The 18,187-nt window shown below is 38.3% G+C and overlaps 2 protein-coding genes across 2 annotated transcripts; both read left to right on the top strand.

Moving 5' to 3' along the window:
• Positions 1-638: 638 nt before the first annotated feature.
• igfbp6a (insulin-like growth factor binding protein 6a) lies at positions 639-4,621 on the top strand. The gene is made up of 4 exons (XM_026932922.3): positions 639-1,060; positions 2,203-2,237; positions 2,478-2,597; positions 3,424-4,621. The coding sequence occupies exons 1-4, from the start codon at positions 742-744 to the stop codon at positions 3,529-3,531; spliced, it is 582 nt and encodes a 193-aa protein (XP_026788723.2). The 5' UTR covers positions 639-741; the 3' UTR covers positions 3,532-4,621.
• A 2,097-nt stretch (positions 4,622-6,718) lies between these two features.
• On the top strand, positions 6,719-17,583 carry pip4k2cb (phosphatidylinositol-5-phosphate 4-kinase, type II, gamma b). The gene is made up of 10 exons (XM_026932840.3): positions 6,719-7,304; positions 7,590-7,687; positions 9,512-9,608; positions 12,108-12,257; positions 13,363-13,509; positions 13,895-13,933; positions 14,108-14,221; positions 16,202-16,466; positions 16,665-16,768; positions 17,185-17,583. Exons 1-10 carry the CDS (start codon positions 7,149-7,151, stop codon positions 17,266-17,268), a joined length of 1,254 nt encoding a protein of 417 aa, XP_026788641.1. The 5' UTR covers positions 6,719-7,148; the 3' UTR covers positions 17,269-17,583.
• The last annotated feature ends 604 nt before the right edge of the window (positions 17,584-18,187 follow it).

Raw genomic sequence — 18,187 nt, 5'->3', positions numbered from 1 at the left:
TCAGTGAATCATTTGAGTCAGTGAGTTTAACAAGTTGTGTTTAAGTTCATTCAGCTGACAAAATATTATTATTATTATTATTATTGTTATTATTATTATTATTATTATTATTATTAGTTTAAAACTTCAAGTCGTTTTGTGTCTGCTGCTACTTTCAGACTGCACATTTTGAACGAATCTGAATGAATCATTTAACTCAACAGTCTCAAATGACTCGAGTCAATAAAAAAAAACATAAAATTTTTCATCTTTAGTAGGTCTGTCATAGGAGTTTCATCGTGTTATGCTCTTTAATCAGTCCTGTTTTATGGTTTATTTTATATGTAGAGAGAATATTTTTATGTGTCAAACAAATCAAATGTCTAATCTACAGTATTCTAACTGTAACTGTTACTCAAAGAAAATATGTAGTATTGAAATCAACTATAAATCAAACACAGTGAGGGAGAAGAAGACTTCAGCTCTTCCCCTGATAATAACACGAGCAAATAACAATCGCTGCTCATGCCAAAGTTCTCTGTGAAGTCTGGAGAGAGAAGAAAAAAAAGGGAAAAGGGAGTGAATTTCACTTCAGGAGTGTAACTCCACCTTCAGCCACCTCTCGCTTTATTCCCTCCTCCTGCAGCATCTCTTTAAAAGCCGCTCACGTTGGAGCTTCAGACAGCAGCTCGGTCTGTCATTATCTCCACTCCTCCGCTAGTTCACTTCAGGAAGCCTCCCTACTGTTCAAGTGGACGAGTCATGGCTTCTTTGCGTGATCTCCTGACGCTCCTGATCACGGTCCAGCTCCACCTGTCCAGCACTTCCTCCCTCTCTCCTCACACCGGCGTCAGGAAGAGCGGCGGCTCGGGGAAGCGCCAGGGGGCCGCGTCTCAATCCCTGGAGGAGGGCACTTCGCTGCTGGGGCTAGGGGAAGCCTGCGGAGTGTACACTCTGGCTTGCGGACGCGGCCTTCGCTGCTTTCCTCCGGAGGGAGACCAAAGCCCGCTGCAGTCTCTGCTTCAGGGGAAAGGAGCGTGCAGGAGCATCAAGGTCAGCATCCAGAGGACCACGACCTCAGGTACGAGCACCACAACGCTGCTAAAGTACAGCTCAGTAAATCGCGCAATAAATTCAACTAAAACTTAAAGTGGGGAACTCAGAATCGTTCTTTTAACACCTAATTCTCAGGTGTGTGTGTGTGTGTGTGTGTGTGTGTGTGTGTGTGTGGGATACTGAGGTGAAAGTTTAAAGATTGTATTTTCTCTTTAATTATGTAGCTTCTATTCCTAAAAATAGATAAAAATATACACAACTCATTTTCTACTACTTTATCACTATCCCAATATTAATTCCAAAATGCTTTCTCATATTTTTATATATTATAAAAATAAATATGTATACATTTAACTTAATGTTCATTTACAAAATATGAGTCAAATTTAGAATGAAAAATAAAGATTAAATTATAATATAATATATAATATATAATCTCACATCTATTCCTAATGTGATATCAACAATTTCATATTTATGCAATATTCATTGGCAATTATTTTTTAATTTTTTGTAGCTTGTGATTAAACTTTTAGCTGTAATAATAATAATAATAATAATAATAATAATAATAATAATAATAACAGTGATAGTCGATTATTTATTTTGTACTTTACTTTCATTTAAAGTATACAAAATTATATAAATTTATTTAAAGAATGAATCAATAAATCGTAGATATACGAGTAAAATAAGTGTAAGTATACACTGTGTAAAGGAATTAAAGTTTTTAAGAGTGTGTGTACATCTTACGTATACAATGACCCACTAAGCTATTTATGTGTGTGTTTGTTTGTTTGTTTGTTTGTTTGTTTGTTTGTTTGTTTATATTGTTGTTTATTTTGCAGTCAGGGATGCTCTAATCCTATTTACTCCCATCTTTATAATTTTTGATCACACTGATGTAACCGATCGAACCAGCTCACTTTTTTGTGTGTGTGTGTGTTTTTTTGGTTTTTTTGTGAGGTGTGTGTGTTTACAGAATAATCTGTTATTGATTTAAACCAGAACTCAGTACCGGCTCTCGGCACATCATGTACTCGGTGTATTTATAATCCACAGCATAACCATTAGAAGCTGATTAAACTGACTTTCTTCCAGGTTTGAGTTGCATTTCTGGGCTTAATTTAAAAATAAATAAATAAATATTTTCATCATTTTTTTCAGGCTCTCAGACGCCAGTTACTGAAAGCTTGGAGAAGGTAAAAGCACACATTTCTTTCTTCTCTGTTCTGAAACACAGATTAGTGTAGATTTCATATCCAGGGCTGTGTCTCAGTCGCTTACTCAGAAGTTTGCTTCCCTTAACGCCCTCAGGCGTCTGTTAGCAACAACACACACAGAAAGCAATCAATAAAACATCACCTCTGTTTTTCTTCATCTCAGTGATGATGTATAATTTATAAAGCGATTAGAGTGATTTATATTCCGCCTGGGTTTAGGGCCCTTGCCGGAAACTGCTGATGTCGCTGCTCCAGAAGCTCGAGCTCACCGTGATCCAGACCGATCGAGACATTTACATCCCCAACTGTGACAGGAACGGATTCTTCAAGAGGAAACAGGTAACACACACACACACACACACACACACACACACATGTAAACAGAGATATTTTGAAGTTGAAGTCATGTAAAACATAAATCTAACACGCACTAATACAGGTTCACACACACTAAGAGTAACCAGTTAACAATAGCACTGATTACTAATTAATTAATTAATTAATTAATTAATTAATTATACCCTACTCTTATTTACATACTTATATACACTCTTACTTTGGTAAATGTATACTGTGTCTTAATAATGAAATAACACACAATTTTCAAAAATAGAAACTTCGATAAAATAGACTGCGCTTTGAAGATCTTTCCCTGTGAGAAAGACGGATTAATAAAATTTCCAAAAAATGTAAAGACTGAGTGCTGACCAATCAGCAGCTTCGATTTAAACACACACACACACACACACACACACACACGATGCAGGTGCACACCGCAGGCCCCTACCTTCCTTCTCTCACTCGTCTATGATTCTATATATTCTGTATTTCTCTTAGTCACATTCTCCTTGTCTTTAGTTTTCTCTTCTTCTTTTCATTAAATCCTTCCAGCTCTTTCAGTTTCCTTTCACACACTGTGATATTTCCTTCCGAAAAGAAAAAAAAAGAAATAACAAGTCCAGTTTAACTCCCGAGACACGTTGCAGTGTTGATCTGTGGGAGAATTCCTCGTCTAGAATGATAAAGCCTCATCATGACTCAGTTATTCCTCTCTCATCTGTCATTCCTCTTTAATCAGAGGACGTGGAACGAGCTGTGGAACTTTAAACCCTGTTTTCAGGTTATATTTTAATTTTCTCTCTCTCTTCTCTGTCCTGTGCCTCAGTGTATGTCGTCTCGTGGGATGCAGCGTGGTCAGTGCTGGTGTGTCGACGAGAAAGGGAACAAACTCCAGTCCCGAGGCAGAGACGGTGCCGTCACATGCAGCGCCTGAGTGCCAGTCATACGAGATCATTATTATTATTATTATTATTATTATTATTATTATTCCATAATACTGAAACATGAAGCGACAGCGAAGTGCCATGCAGTGCTCTGAATGTGTTGTACGATTAGCAGATCCTGTAACGCCCCCTAGTGGCCTTGACCTTAACATAACTCACTATAATCACAGCATTTGCACATTGCTCATAACTCTCTCAATCTCCTGACAGTTTTAGGAAAGGATTTATTTAAGATTAGTGGTTCGTACAGTGTTGAATTATCACTACACCTGCTGAATTAGCACACTGTAACAAATTTTAATATTAATATCTGCTCAGTAAATGTGTGTGTGTGTGTGTGTGTGTGTGTGTTAAAACACAGCACAAAAACATTTCATTAGGTTTAATTTGATTATTTGTGTCTCTCTGGACCTCAGGACTGTAGGCATTAATTCAACACTGTAAAACACTAATTAACACCTAAAGCGCTGAAACGACTCACACAGTATTTATATAAGTTCTGCTCAATTAACACCTTTTAATTAAAATAATATACAGTGCCGAATTAACATCTGATGCCTTTAATTAGAATATGCAGTGTTCAAATAACTATAATCACAGTCGAATTTTTCAATTTTTTTATTTAATTCTGTCTTTTTACCTCATTTTTTCTCTCTTTCTATTTTATCTCAGCATTTTTATACTCATGTCTGTGTTATACTTCTGTATTTGAATCTATTATTATTATTATTACTGTTATCATTATTAACTTAAAGTAGCGTTTAGTACAACTGAACACCTCTCCTCACACATTCTTCAATAATATATATAATGTGCTGTTACTCTACGTTTTCTATATGACACAAATTTTATTAAAATATGTACTGGTAAATTAAAATCAACACATTTATTTATTGAACTTTTTCTCTTTTTTAATTTGTTATTATTTATCATGAAATTTACAGGTTTTGGGGCTCAGTTTTGTCACAGCTCATAAATCTGTAATGTTCATCATGTCATTATTTTTTATTATGTTTTGTTCATATTTAAAATCTCTGTAACGAATGTAAATAAAGTGTTGCAATAAGAATTAAAGTGTGTTCTGTGCTGTTTGGGTCTGAGACGTAAAGACACGTCGTATAGCTGTGACGTCAGGATCTTCTTAGCCTGTTAAGAAAAAAAAGAATAATTTACTGACGGAAACTTTCTGTCCCTGAGACAACTGAAATTTTTTAAAGAGTGTAGATTAAGAGAAATTAAACATGAGAGAGATTAACATGAATAAAGAGTGAGAGAAAAGAGAGAAGGACAGTGGGGGAAAAAAGAAAAGACAATATAAAGACAATATGAGGAGAAGAAAGAAAGAAAGAAAGAGGGAGGAAGGGAGAATAGAAAGAGAAAACAAAGGGGTGAGCAGAGACAAAGATTAAAAGAGGGGAAAAGAGATGAGAGAGAATGAACAAGTGCAAGAATGAAGAGGGAGAGGGACAGAGACAGAAGGAGAAAGACAAAAAGAGATAGAGAGAGTGAGGGAAACAGAGAGAGACAGAGAAAGAGAGGGATAGTGTGTGTGTGTGATAGAGAGAGAGAGAGAGAGAGAGAGAGAGGGAGACAGAGAGAAAGAGATAGAGAGAAGGAGAGTTACAAATAGAGAGTTAGAGAGAGAGTGAGGGAAACAGAGAGAGACAGAGAAAGAGAGGGATAGTGAGAGAGAGAGAGAGAGAGAGAGAGAGAGGGACAGAGAGAAAGAGAGAGAGACATAGAGAGAGAGGGAGAGAGAGAGAGAGAGACAGAGAGAGGGAGATAGAGTAACAAATAAAGAGAGAGTTAGAGAGAGAGCAAGAGGGAGAGAAAGAAAGAGAGAGAGAAGGAAAGAGGGAGAGACAGAGAGAGGTAGACAGAGAAAAAGAAAGAGAGAGAGAGAGAGAGAGAGAGAGAAGGAGAGAGAGTAACAAATAAAGAGAGAATGAGAGAGAGTGAGAGAGAGAATGAGAGGGAGAGAAAGAGAGAAAAAGAGAGAGAGAGAGAGAGAGAGAGAGAGAGAGAGAGAAAGGGAGAGTCACATGAGGATCAAATGACCATTAGCATGGTCCTTTGAGGCTCCACCAACACACACCAGCAGGAGCCTCAGACACTCACACACTCGTTCACACACCTGCGCTTTTATATCACTGTTCTGTTTGTTCTTCAACTGGAATCATCCTACAGAATCATCTGTGTGTAAAAATGATCTCACATCAGCGCTGAGGTTAAGGGCTGGAGGAGGAGTCATCGGGAGAAAAACACACACCTGTGGAGAGAACAAAGCATCGGGTCGCGTCCCATTTTCTTTAAACATGCCTTCAGGGAGTGAAGTCTGGATGAGTCACCTTTTAAAGCAGGATCATCCCTAAGAGCTGGACTGGAGTGTCTGTGACACCGCGTCTGTTACACCGCGTCTATAACACCGCTTCTGTTACACCGCGTCTGTTACACCGCGTCTGTTACACCTCTTCTGTTACACCGCTTCTGTTACACCGCTTCTGTTACACCGCGTCTGTTACACCGCGTCTGTTACACCTCTTCTGTTACACCGCGTCTGTTACACCTCTTCTGTTACACCGCGTCTGTTACACCGCGTCTGTTACACCGCTTCTGTTACGCCGTTTCTGTTACGCCGTTTCTGTTACGCCGCTTCTGTTACGCCGCGTCTGTTTCGCCGCTTCTGTTACGCCGCGTCTGTTACGCCGCGTCTGTTTCGCCGCTTCTGTTACGCCGCGTCTGTTACACCGCTTCTGTTACACCACGTCTGTTACACCGCTTCTGTTACACCACGTCTGTTACACCGCTTCTGTTACACCGCTTCTGTTACACCGCGTCTGTTACACCGCGTCTGTTACACCGCTTCTGTTACACCACGTCTGTTACACCGCTTCTGTTACACCACGTCTGTTACACCGCGTCTGTTACGCCGCTTCTGTTACGCCGCGTCTGTTACGCCGCTTCTGTTACGCCGCGTCTGTGACGCCGCGTCTGTTACGCCGCGTCTGTTACGCCGTTTGTGTTACACCGATTCTGTTACACCACGTCTGTGACACCGCGTCTGTTACGCTGTGTCTGTTACGCCGTTTGTGTTACACCGCTTCTGTTACACCACGTCTGTTACACCGTGTCTGTTACACTGTTTCTGTTACGCTGTGTCTGTTACGCTGTGTCTGTTACACCGCTTCTGTTACACAGCTTCTGTTACACAGCTTCTGTTACACTGTGTCTGTTACATCGTGTCTGTTACACCACTTCTGTTACATCGCGTCTGTTACACCTCTTCTGTTACACCGCTTCTGTTACACCGCTTCTGTTACACCGCATCTGTTACACTGCACCTGTTACACCACATATTTTACACCTCGTCTGTTACACCATTTCTGCTACACTGCATCTGTTGCACTGCATCTGGGACACTGTGTCTGTAACTCTGGACTCTGGAATACTGCATCTGGTCAACTGTGATTGTATCACTGTCACTGTCTGGAACTCAGTGCCAGGAACTCTGGAAAACCACACCTGTAACACTTTGTCTGTAACACTGCATCTGGAACACTGTGCTTGGAACACCACTTCTGTAGCACTGCATCTGTGTTAAACAGCAATGGCGTCCCCAAAATTAGGCTCCGTCTCAAACACCCCTCCGTCTAAACTGCGCCGCACCAAGAGCAAGAAGAAACACTTTGTCCATCAGAAGGTGGAGGTGTTCAGGGCCAGCGATCCTGTGCTGAGTGTCTTCATGTGGGGCATCAGTCACACGGTACACCATCTCTACATCATTAACACTCTCATTATTAAACACCGGGACTGTTCGTTTACGCTTTGTGGTTTCTCACTAACATAACAAGCTGTTTTTGTCTAATTAACCTGAGAGTAAAAGAAAGGCTGGTGTTTATAGCAGCTGAGTGAGAAGAGGAACTAGCTCGTTTCACATAACATAAACGTTGGGAAGTTGCTGTGGTATAAGAGGAATAAAACACTTGGGGATGTGCGGTTATAGGAAATGAATCAGTAACAGTAACTCCGCTTCTTTGCTGGTGTGCAGGTCAGTGACATGGTTCATGTTCCTGCGCCGGTGATGCTGCTGCCTGATGACTTTAAAGCCAACAGCAAGCTCAAAGTGAACTACCACCTGTTCAACAAGTAACACACACACACACACACACACACACACACTGAAGTCTAGCAGAGATCTGGAGCTGTCTGTATAATCGGCCATTTCCTATGTGTTTCTTTCTTGTAATTAAGTTCGACTGTTAAATATTCTGTTCAACTTTACTTTGTGTAATAACAGCCTTCACTCTTCTTGTTTTTTTTTGTTGCAGTCAGATATTACAGACATTTTGTTAGAATTTATAGATAACGTCCGATGCTTCAGTGACATTAAAGACTTGAGCAGCATCTTTAACAAGTTGGTAGCAGCTACTGAATCGTGGTTAGAAATCGTAAAAGTGTGCACATGATTACTTTTACATTTTCCTATTTCAAAAAATTCATAGAATTGTGTCGTAAACATTCTTTTGTCTAAAGAGTTGATTTAATGATAATAACAAGATGACCAATCAGGTTACTGCTGAGTTTCCTCTCTAGAAGAAGAATATATATCTAAACTTCCTCATCTCCAACACAGAAGTGCATTTTATCTGGTGTTTCAGCAATAAAATTTCCAATTTGTTAGATTTTATCAGCATAAATTATATTCAGTTAGGTTTTAATGTTCATGTTCATGTTAAAGCAAATTGTTTGCATGTTTTACTACACAAAAAAGTTTTAATAAATCACCGTAATCACACTTGAGAACCGAAAAACACCAGCTGATGTCATCATTGTGCGCTGACAATCCCTGAAAAAAAAAATCCCTTCCTAACTCTTAAATCAGTTTGCAAACCAAAACATCATGTTAATGAATATAAGGGAAAAAATGTTTAATTCATAAAATATTCAGCTGCAAAAAAAAAGGAATTTAATAGTATTAATGTTTATGTATACATAGCTAACATTAGCATTGTTTATTAGCATTGCAAACAAAATCTTTAATTTTTGATCAAAAATTATTAATTCAATTAATTCAGGGTGTCTTTTACCCATCAAGTCTGCGGAACATGATGTTTTCCTGATTTAATAGTTTAAATTTATTATAGATTTTTAAGAAAACACTCACAGTTTTGCTGTGTCATCATTTGTACTGTGACGCAGTAAACTTTGAGAAATAAGGACAGAAGAAAATCAACTCCTGAGTTAAACCATGAACAAAAAACCTTTTGAAAAAAGAATCTTCTGGAAGCTGTCTGGGAATTTTGTGCTGGTTTGGAGGATTTAGAGATTACGGCATTGTCGCAGATTATTTAACAGACTGTTTTTGTGTTCACTGTAATGAAAAGACAAGTTTGGAACACAGGAAACAGGAACCATATTAGTTCCTGGAACCTTTTTAGTTCTAGCTCCAGAGTTGGAACAGTGAAAGAACGTGTTTTATTGAACATTGTTGATTTTTTTCATATATATATATATATATATATATATATATATATATATATATATATATATATATATATATATTTTACATGAAGTTAAGGAATATTTGACATTAGCTTATATTTAAAAAATTATTGAATTATTTTAACATTAACAAATAATAATGTTCAGCGTTAATTAACAATAAGTGATAGCAAAGTAACACGTATTAATTCATATTAAATGTTAATGTTAAATGTTTAAATAACCAAATAAATCAACTTAAATGACCATACACTGTGTACTAAATGTTAATAATCAGCTGAACTTTGATCATAAATATTGGCACCCACTATTTGTGATTTTTATTGCTAATTTGATTATTATTTCATATTGAAATTCAGGTGTTTATTTTAGATAAAATATCTATTAAAACAAGTATTAACTGCTTTCTTAACAGAGCAGTTAGAGTGGTGTGAAAGTTTAATATGGATATGCTGTCTATCTTCACAGAGAAAACCTCCCTGGACACTTTAAGTTCAAAGAGTACTGCCCGCAGGTTTTCCGAAACCTCCGAGAGAGATTCGGGATCGAGGATCAGGACTATCAGGTAAACGTTGGATAATCCAGTGTCCTGCTGAGGCCCCAGAGATTTTTTTTCTGTTTGCTTGTTGAATGTAATGCATGGGGAAATGAGTCGTAGCATAGCAGCTGGACTGAACTTTCAAGATATTTCTTTACCCATTTCTTCGGTTTTGTTTACGTTGCTTGATTTGTATTTTGCTGTTTGAATGTATGAGTTTGTGTCTTGCCAGATTTGGAGGTGAAGTTATGATTCTCTCTGAATTTGTCCATCCATCTACGTTAAATCCAGATCAATAGATAACTAAATAATAGTTATATATATATATAGTGTAAAGTTATGCAATGAGAAGGCAAAAAGTACAAAATCTGATAAAATATAAATAAGATGTTCAATATCAGCCTTGAGACTGGAAGCACATGAGATGTTTACGAGCTAAAAGCTGAGAAAAATGTAATTAGTTCAAAAATTACTATAATATATAGTGTGTATGTACACTTTATGGCCAAAAGTATGTGCTCCCCTGACCATTACACACATATGTGCTTCTTCCCCAAACTGTAACCACAAAGTTTGAAACATACAATTGTATAGAACGTCTCTGTGTGCTGCAGCATTACAGTTTCCCTTCACTGGAACTAAGAGGCCCAAACCTGTTCCAGCATGACAATGCCCCTGTGCACAAAGCGAGCTCCATGAAGCTCCATGGTGTGTGAAGGTTGGAGTGGAAGAACTCGAGTGTCCTGCACAGAGTCCTGACCTCAACCCCACTGAACACCTTTGGGATGAACTGGAACACCGACTGAACCCCAGACCTCCTCGACATCCCAACATCAGCGCCTGACCTCACTAATGCTCTTGTAGCTGAATGAACACAAATCCCCACAGCCACGCTCCAACATCTAGTGGGAAGACTTCCCAGAAGAGTGGAGCTCATTATAACAGCAAACACGGGGGAATAAATCTGGAATGAGACGTTCAACACGTACATATGCGTGTGATTGTCAGGGGTGCACATACTTTTGGCCATATAGTGTATAAAGTCTGAGTCAGCTGTGGCCATGTATGTTGCGCTTGATCATTAGTAGGTCACATGACCATAACATGTATCTATGTAGGCTAAACCTGTGCTCCCACTTCTTTTCTACATCCTTTTAAATGACATCTATATTTTACTGTTTATCATGTGGACTCGGATGGGACTAAAAATTACCCCACTCCCACCTGTAAAACTAATCCGGTCTGAATAGGGCTTTAGACAGAGAATGATTTTTCCATAAAGTCGTTTACATTGTCAGTATTTATCACATTGTCATTATAAGATGAAACAGAAAGCTGTTGCAAGAGTAAAAGACGGAAATGTTCATCAGTCTGTAGTTTGAAAAACTCAACAGTGAAGTAACTATGAAATCGCACCACTTGCGTTCTTCAGTTATGGGTTTGAACTTTGAAGATGATGTCTATCGAGTCCACATCATGTATTCCACAATATAACACTAAATCACAGCATATTTGTAGCTCCAGAGTTGTTGGGTGTTTACTCTGGAACTTAATAAGCATAAAACTGAATGTACTTCTATAAATGATACGTAATTAAATTAGTGTCATTCATCGTATCACTGATTTTAAGTAAGTCACTCTAAATGACTTCACGGGAGACTAATCCATAAACCACGCGTTGTGTTTCATCGTTTGTGCAGGTGACGTGTCTCGTACAGGTGTGTTTTTCCATTCAAATGCGTTTAATACCACGTGGTTTTATTGTCGTTGGTGTTTGCATGAGTGTTTGCATGAAGCCAATCCCAGTGGGCTGTGTTCATTCTCACAACCTGAACACCTAAACACCATCCTCCATGCCAGCAAGCTCGAACATCTGGAGTTAAAGAACTGATCGTCCCTCAATGCTGTAAAAATAAATAAACAAATCAATCAATAAATCAATCAATCAATCAATAAATCAATAAATACCCTCCGTGAACAGATTGTTAAATTTACAAAATATGAGAACAGATTAATAGCTTTAATAGAAGGAGTTTGTTTATTTATTTATTTATTTATTGATTGATTGATTGATTGATTGACTGGATTAAAAAAAAAAATTATAATATTTTATTTCATAACTCATCATCTTCAGCTAAAATACTTTTATTCCAATTTTTCTGCCAAAACTTTTTTTTTGTTTGTTTGTTTTGTTTTCATTTTGGATGGTTGGATGAATAAAAGATTTTTGTTTTGTTTTTTTATTTTATTATCTGGTTGTTTTTATTTGTTTTTATATATTTTTAGTTTGGTATATTTATAAACAAACACATTTATATACAAATTTATTTTATGCAAATGCAAATTTTCCCACATGCTACTTTCTTTATTGAAACTCTCTGTAATGATATACAACATTAAAATTACACAAAAATAATAAACACAGGACCGACAGATAAAATCTAAAGTCTAAAGGTAGATGCTTCTTTTCTGCTTATTTATTATTCCTTATTTTATTTATTTTTTCTGTTATTTATATCCGTGTAGATGTCTTTAGTGCGCAGTTCCCCCCTAAAGGACAGCGAGAGTCAGGATGAGCATCTCCTGCTCTCCTCATACGACCGATTATTAATCATCAAACAGATCTCCAGTGAGGAAGTGGAGAACATGCACAACATCCTGTCCGAATATCACCAGGTAATAAAATTACAATTTTATATCATTTTATACAATAACCCTTCATCAACAGCGCATCAAATTCCATGTGGAGTTGTTTGTTTATAACTAAAATCTATCCGAATCTTCTGTTTGATTCGTTTTTCTTAAATGGTTATCAGCTGAATGCAAAAGTTTGCACCTCTATTTTATAATTTATTTAAAAAAATTTTAAAATTCCAGTATGTTAAAAATAAAATGTTGCAGTAGATTTTTTTTTAAAATGAGCAAAAAAATGTATATAGTTTGAAAATAACCAAAAGAAAGAAATTAGTAGCGTTTAATACCACACTGCTGTTGGATTCTGGATCCTGATTGGTCAGAAGGTGTTGATGAATTCTCTATAACAGCAGCTCTGACAGTAGTGCAGCTGCAAATCACAGGCTTATATTAATCGTTTCTATAGCAACAACAAAAAAACATTAAAAATGTGTGGTTATTTTACAAAGACAAACGTGTGTAATCGTTGATGTGGTGAAGTTTCCTATAAGGAGATGTTTATGTAACACTGATGGAAGGAGTCTCCAGTGTCAGCGCTTTGTAACAGTCAGAGGTAAAGCTGTAACTTTAAGTTTTCCGACGTCTTCAAGACGGAGGAGTTTACGCTTCTTTGCGGTTTCTCGGTAACATGCGTAACAAGCTGCGGGTTTTTTTTGTCTTATTAACTTGAAGAGAGAGAATAAAGAGGCTGCTGAGGGAACGAGTGTTTATAGCTGCTATAACGTAAGTGACAACAGGAACTAACTTGCTTTATGAACATTAAATGTAACTACTGAAATCGTTGGTAAATTGCTGTGGTGTAAGAGGAATAAATACTTTAGGACGTGCTGTTAAATGAAAATAATTTTACAACTTCCGGGCGGTAACAGTATCTCCACTTCATCACACCACCCATCGTTGATAATTTTACTGTTGCAGCACAACACACAGCGAATTATTACTCAGTAATAATGATTAACAGTGACTACGGCATGGTGCGTGTTCCTTGGATTGTGCATTTTATTTTATTGATTTATTAATGAAGTCCTCGCTGAACAGTACTTGTACTGTATAAATACCTCGTGCTGATGAATGTGTGTGTTTCCAGCACATTGTAAAGAGTCACGGCGTCACGCTGCTCCCTCAGTTCCTCGGCATGTACCGCGTTACCGTCAACAACGAGGACACCTACTTCATCATCATGAGGAACATGTTCAGTCACCGGCTGACCATCCACACGAAATACAACCTCAAGGTAACGTGGGAAAGACAAATTCACGTTCACGTTTCCTGGTTTTATCAATACTCCAGCTACGCATGTTGTTTGTGGATGTGGAATAAGATGATTATGAGCAGTTATGGCTGGAAATAAAACCCAGGTCACTGGAGTGAAAGTACTGAATGCAGCCATAAGCCCACAGGATCAGTCCTGACTCCCTCTGGTGGTCAAGAGTGGTACTGACCAGCATTAAAGCATTACAGATATTTTTAATAAAAGAGAGAAAATTCTAATGTTCTGTTTTGACCAAACTTTTAAAGCATCGAGAGTTTTTACACAAACTCACCACTACAGGACGTACATCTGATACGTCTGACTATTATATTTCCTTCATTTCTTTATTCTATTTTTGTCTCTTTAGGGCTCTTTGGTGTCTCGTGAAGCGAGTGATAAAGAGAAGGTAGGACTGTGTTTCAGATGGATCCAGTGTGGGTTTTTTACATCTATTTTTATTAATGTAATAATGTAATTGTCATTAATAAATAGACTTTAATGAATTAATGGTTAAATATGAACTATAAGAACATCTGATACCAAGCAGGAGATATTTAAGATTAAACTCTGGCCCTCGCAGGAGAAAGATCTGCCCACGTTCAAGGACATGGACTTCAGGAACAACATGCAGCGGATTTACATCAGCGATGAGGAGAAGGAGAAGCTCATGGAGAAGCTCAACCGTGACGTAGACGTGAGTCATGGATCTCACACACACACACGCGCACACACACACACGCGCACACACACTACACTTGTGAGGGCCTCCCATTTCCATAATTACTACACCTTAACATCAGTAGCCAAAAGGAAATCTTTTAGTTTTGTAAATAAAACCTGATGTTTTTGCTTTTCTTTACGGGGACCAAGCAAATGTCCTCGCAAGGTTCAAGCTGTAAAATATGATACTCCTATCCTTTCAGGAAATTTGACTGGTCCCCATGAGGAAACATTTTTTTTCTTTTTCTTTTTAAACAAAAAACATGCCAAGGTCAAACACACACACACACACACTCACACACACACACAAACAAATATATATGTGAATGTCTGACAATATTGCTTGTAAACATAGCTACTGTTTTACTCACAATTATAGTAAGCCCAAGGTTAGCTAGCTCACTAATATTTATTTTTGCTAGCTCGCTAGTACGCTAGTAAGCTTCCATAATGTAAAAATTAGCCTAATATTAGCTAGCTTCCTAGTGACTCTCTTTAGTGGTTTTATTAAATAATAATAATCAGTCTAATTTTACTTGACTACAGCTTTACACTGTATACTTTAGGCTAGTTTGTTATCAAACGTATCTACTGTTTTAAACAATATAAAAGCCTAACTTTAGCTAGCATGCTAGTGCTTGGTTTAATTTCAAGTTAAAATACTTTCTTTGTTAACAATAGTAGTTTGTTAACAAATAGCTGGACTAGTGACTTAGCTGACAGTTCTGTGTTTAAGTAGCTGGCTAACTTAATTACTGTTGATAAATGTTTTCACATTACGAGGTTAAAGTGGCATTTTTTTTAATGGGACATGATCTGATATTTCAGAGTTGTTTAAACAAAAAATCTGATCTTTCTTTGCAGTTAAATACTGTGTAAATATTGTCTACATGACAACTATAAGCACTTAGTTGTAGTGTACTTTATTTTGCATAGTGTGCTTCCTGTTGGTGTAATTACGAAAGCCAGATTTGCAGCATTAGTTACAAACATGGAAGTTCAACATCGGCTTTATACGTTATTAATTACACAACACACAGGATTGCTGTTACAACGTGCCACACATAAACCTTACACTGTACTAATATCCTTACATAATAACTGATATATGGTGTGTTTATATTTAGCGTTAGCTGTGTTGGATAATGTAAGAGTGATTAAATGCTGAACATGCGGTTTAACGCTGATCTTTCCTGTTCATGTTGAGGTTACTGTGGGTTCTATGGTCTTGTGACTGCTTGGCTCTGTCTGAAGTAAAGATAACAGTTTAGTGATTTCTCAGCACCTATAGATCCGGTTTAAACAACAGCAGGAAAAGTGCACTAGTGAAAGAGGAGATAGAAAAGATTCACAGCTCAGACCTCAGATAATGTTTGTTTTTATTCATGTGATGAAAAGCATTTAGAGCTAAGAAAAATATTTCATTTAATGTCATTGTAAAATATGTTAGAAATTCTTTTATATATATATACATAGTTTTTAATTCTGGAAAAACAGTACACCATGTGCTGCAAAGATTTTCTTCATTATGAGGAGACTGTGAGCAGACCTGGTGCTGCTGTGATGGATTTTGGTAGAAACAAAACAAAATTATCTGCAATTTTTTCCCCCATTCAATTCCATTGGCCTTTTCTCTCTCTGACAGAGGCCACGCCTCCTAATATGTGACTGACACACAGGCCACGCCTCCTAAACTGAGACTAAGACACAGAGGCCACACCCCCCACTGAAGCTGACACACAGGTCATGCCTCCTTCACTGAGACTGACACAGAGGCCACGCCTCCTTCACTAAGACTGACACAGAGGCCACACCTCCTTCACTGAGACTGACACACAGGCCACGCCTCCTTCACTGAGACTGACACAGAGGCCACGCCTCCTTCACTGAGATTGAGAGACACAGAGGCCACGCCTCCTTCACTGATTGCGTGTGTGTGTGTGTTTTTGTACAGTTCCTCGTGAGGTTAAAGCTCATGGACTACAGCCTGTTGTTGGGGATTCATGATATGGACAGGGGCGAGCGAGAGGAAGAGGAGGAGGATGAAGACTCAGCGTGTGAAGAGGAGGACGAGCAGGAAAACGACGTGTCCATGTTAGCATCGGCGTCTCTCAGCACGTCACCTGAGGGCGGGGCTCATTCTGTTCCCGCCCGTAAAACCGTCACTCCGGCAGTGTTTGATCCGTGTGTGGATGTTTACGGAATCCAGAGTGCAGCCGGTGAGTTTTTTGTGTTCATGGATGAATTATTAAGCTAAAAGAGTGGTTTACTGTATAATTTGTGAAGTCATTTGTCAAATTGTTTGTGGAGTTGTTTGGGTTTGTGAAGTTGTTTGTGGAGTCATTTGTAAAATTGTTTGTGAAGTTGATTGTGGTGTAAGAGATTAAACACAACGCCGTGACTCTGTTTCTCCTCAGGAGCTCCACAGAGAGAAGTTTACTTCATGGGGCTGATAAACATCCTGACTCATTACGACACCAAGAAAAAAGCAGCACACGCCGCAAAGACCGTCAAGCATGGAGTGAGTATCGCTGCTACTGGGGCCTGTCTGTCTATCTGTCTATCTGTCTATCTGTCTGTCTGACTGACTGTATGTCTGTCTGTATGTCTGTCTGTCTCTCTGTCTGTCTGTTTTTCTGTCTGTCTGTCTCTCTGTCTGTCTGTTTTTCTGTCTGTCTGTCTGTCTGCCTGTCCATCTGTCTGACTGTCTGTCTCTCCATCTGTCTGTCCACCTGTCTGTCTGCCTGTTTGTCTGTCTGTTTGTCTGTCTGTCTGTCTGTCTGTCTGACTGTCATACTCCATCAAACCATTCCTAAACAGAGGTGAAGGATCTGATACATCATATGTCTGTCTGTCTTGTTGTTATAAATGATTTCTAATAAATCATATACTGGTATTTTGTGTTGTTTGTTGAATTTTTTTTCTTTTGTGTTGCAGTCAGGGGCGGAGATCTCTACCGTTCATCCTGAGCAGTACGGCAAGAGATTCCTGGAGTTCATTGCCAACATCTTCACTCACTGAGTTCATTTCATTATAAGTACTTTTATCCACAGGCACAGACAGAGAGAGAGAGAGAGAGAGAGAGAGAGAGAGAGATAGAGGGAGAGTCAAATTACAGAGTTGCAGCTGCAGTGTGTGACTCAGCAGTTACAGCGCTGGGATTTAAACTCAGAACCTTCTGCTCACTACAGCTGAACACTAACCACTGCTTATACGAAATGTTGAAAATGAAAAAAAATTCACTGGTAAATTCTTTTCTGTACCTCAATCACTTTGTACTTTAGTGTGAACTGATATCATTTTAAAAAATAGGGTCAGATGTAATATTAAATTGCTTTCAAAACAAAACAATAACAGATGTTTTCACTTCATTATTTGTGTTTTTCGCAAAGATAGACAGACAGACAGACAGACAGATAGATAGATAGATAGATAGATAGATAGATAGATAGATAGATAGATCAACAGCTTTCACAGAAGCCACGCCTCCTTCACTGTAACAGACACACAGAGGCCACGCCTCCTTGACTGGAAATACCATTCTGAGAAGCCACACCTCCCTCACTGGGACTGACACACAGAGGCCACGCCTCCCTCACTGGGACTGACACACAGAGGCCACGCCTCCCTCACTGGGACTGACACACAGAGACCACGCCTCCTTCACTGTAACTGACACACAGGCCACGCCTCCATCCCTGTGACTGACAGCACTGCTGTAGATATAATATAAACACAAGATTTTTAAGAAGAACGTTTTCTGAATGTTACTGTTGAAGGAACTTTTCCTTTTTCCAATCTGTCAAGTTTCCTTTTAACTATTTATAAACATCTATGAACATTCCTGCAACATTGTCATAGGAACATTAACATGTTAACACAACATTTGCGTAAAAAGTCATTTTTTTTAAGCTTAAAGCAAACCTAAGCAAATTGTGAG

Source organism: Pangasianodon hypophthalmus, chromosome 20 (assembly GCF_027358585.1).
Source record: "Pangasianodon hypophthalmus isolate fPanHyp1 chromosome 20, fPanHyp1.pri, whole genome shotgun sequence".
NCBI lineage: Eukaryota > Metazoa > Chordata > Actinopteri > Siluriformes > Pangasiidae > Pangasianodon > Pangasianodon hypophthalmus.
This window is presented reverse-complemented; position numbering and strand designations above follow the sequence as displayed.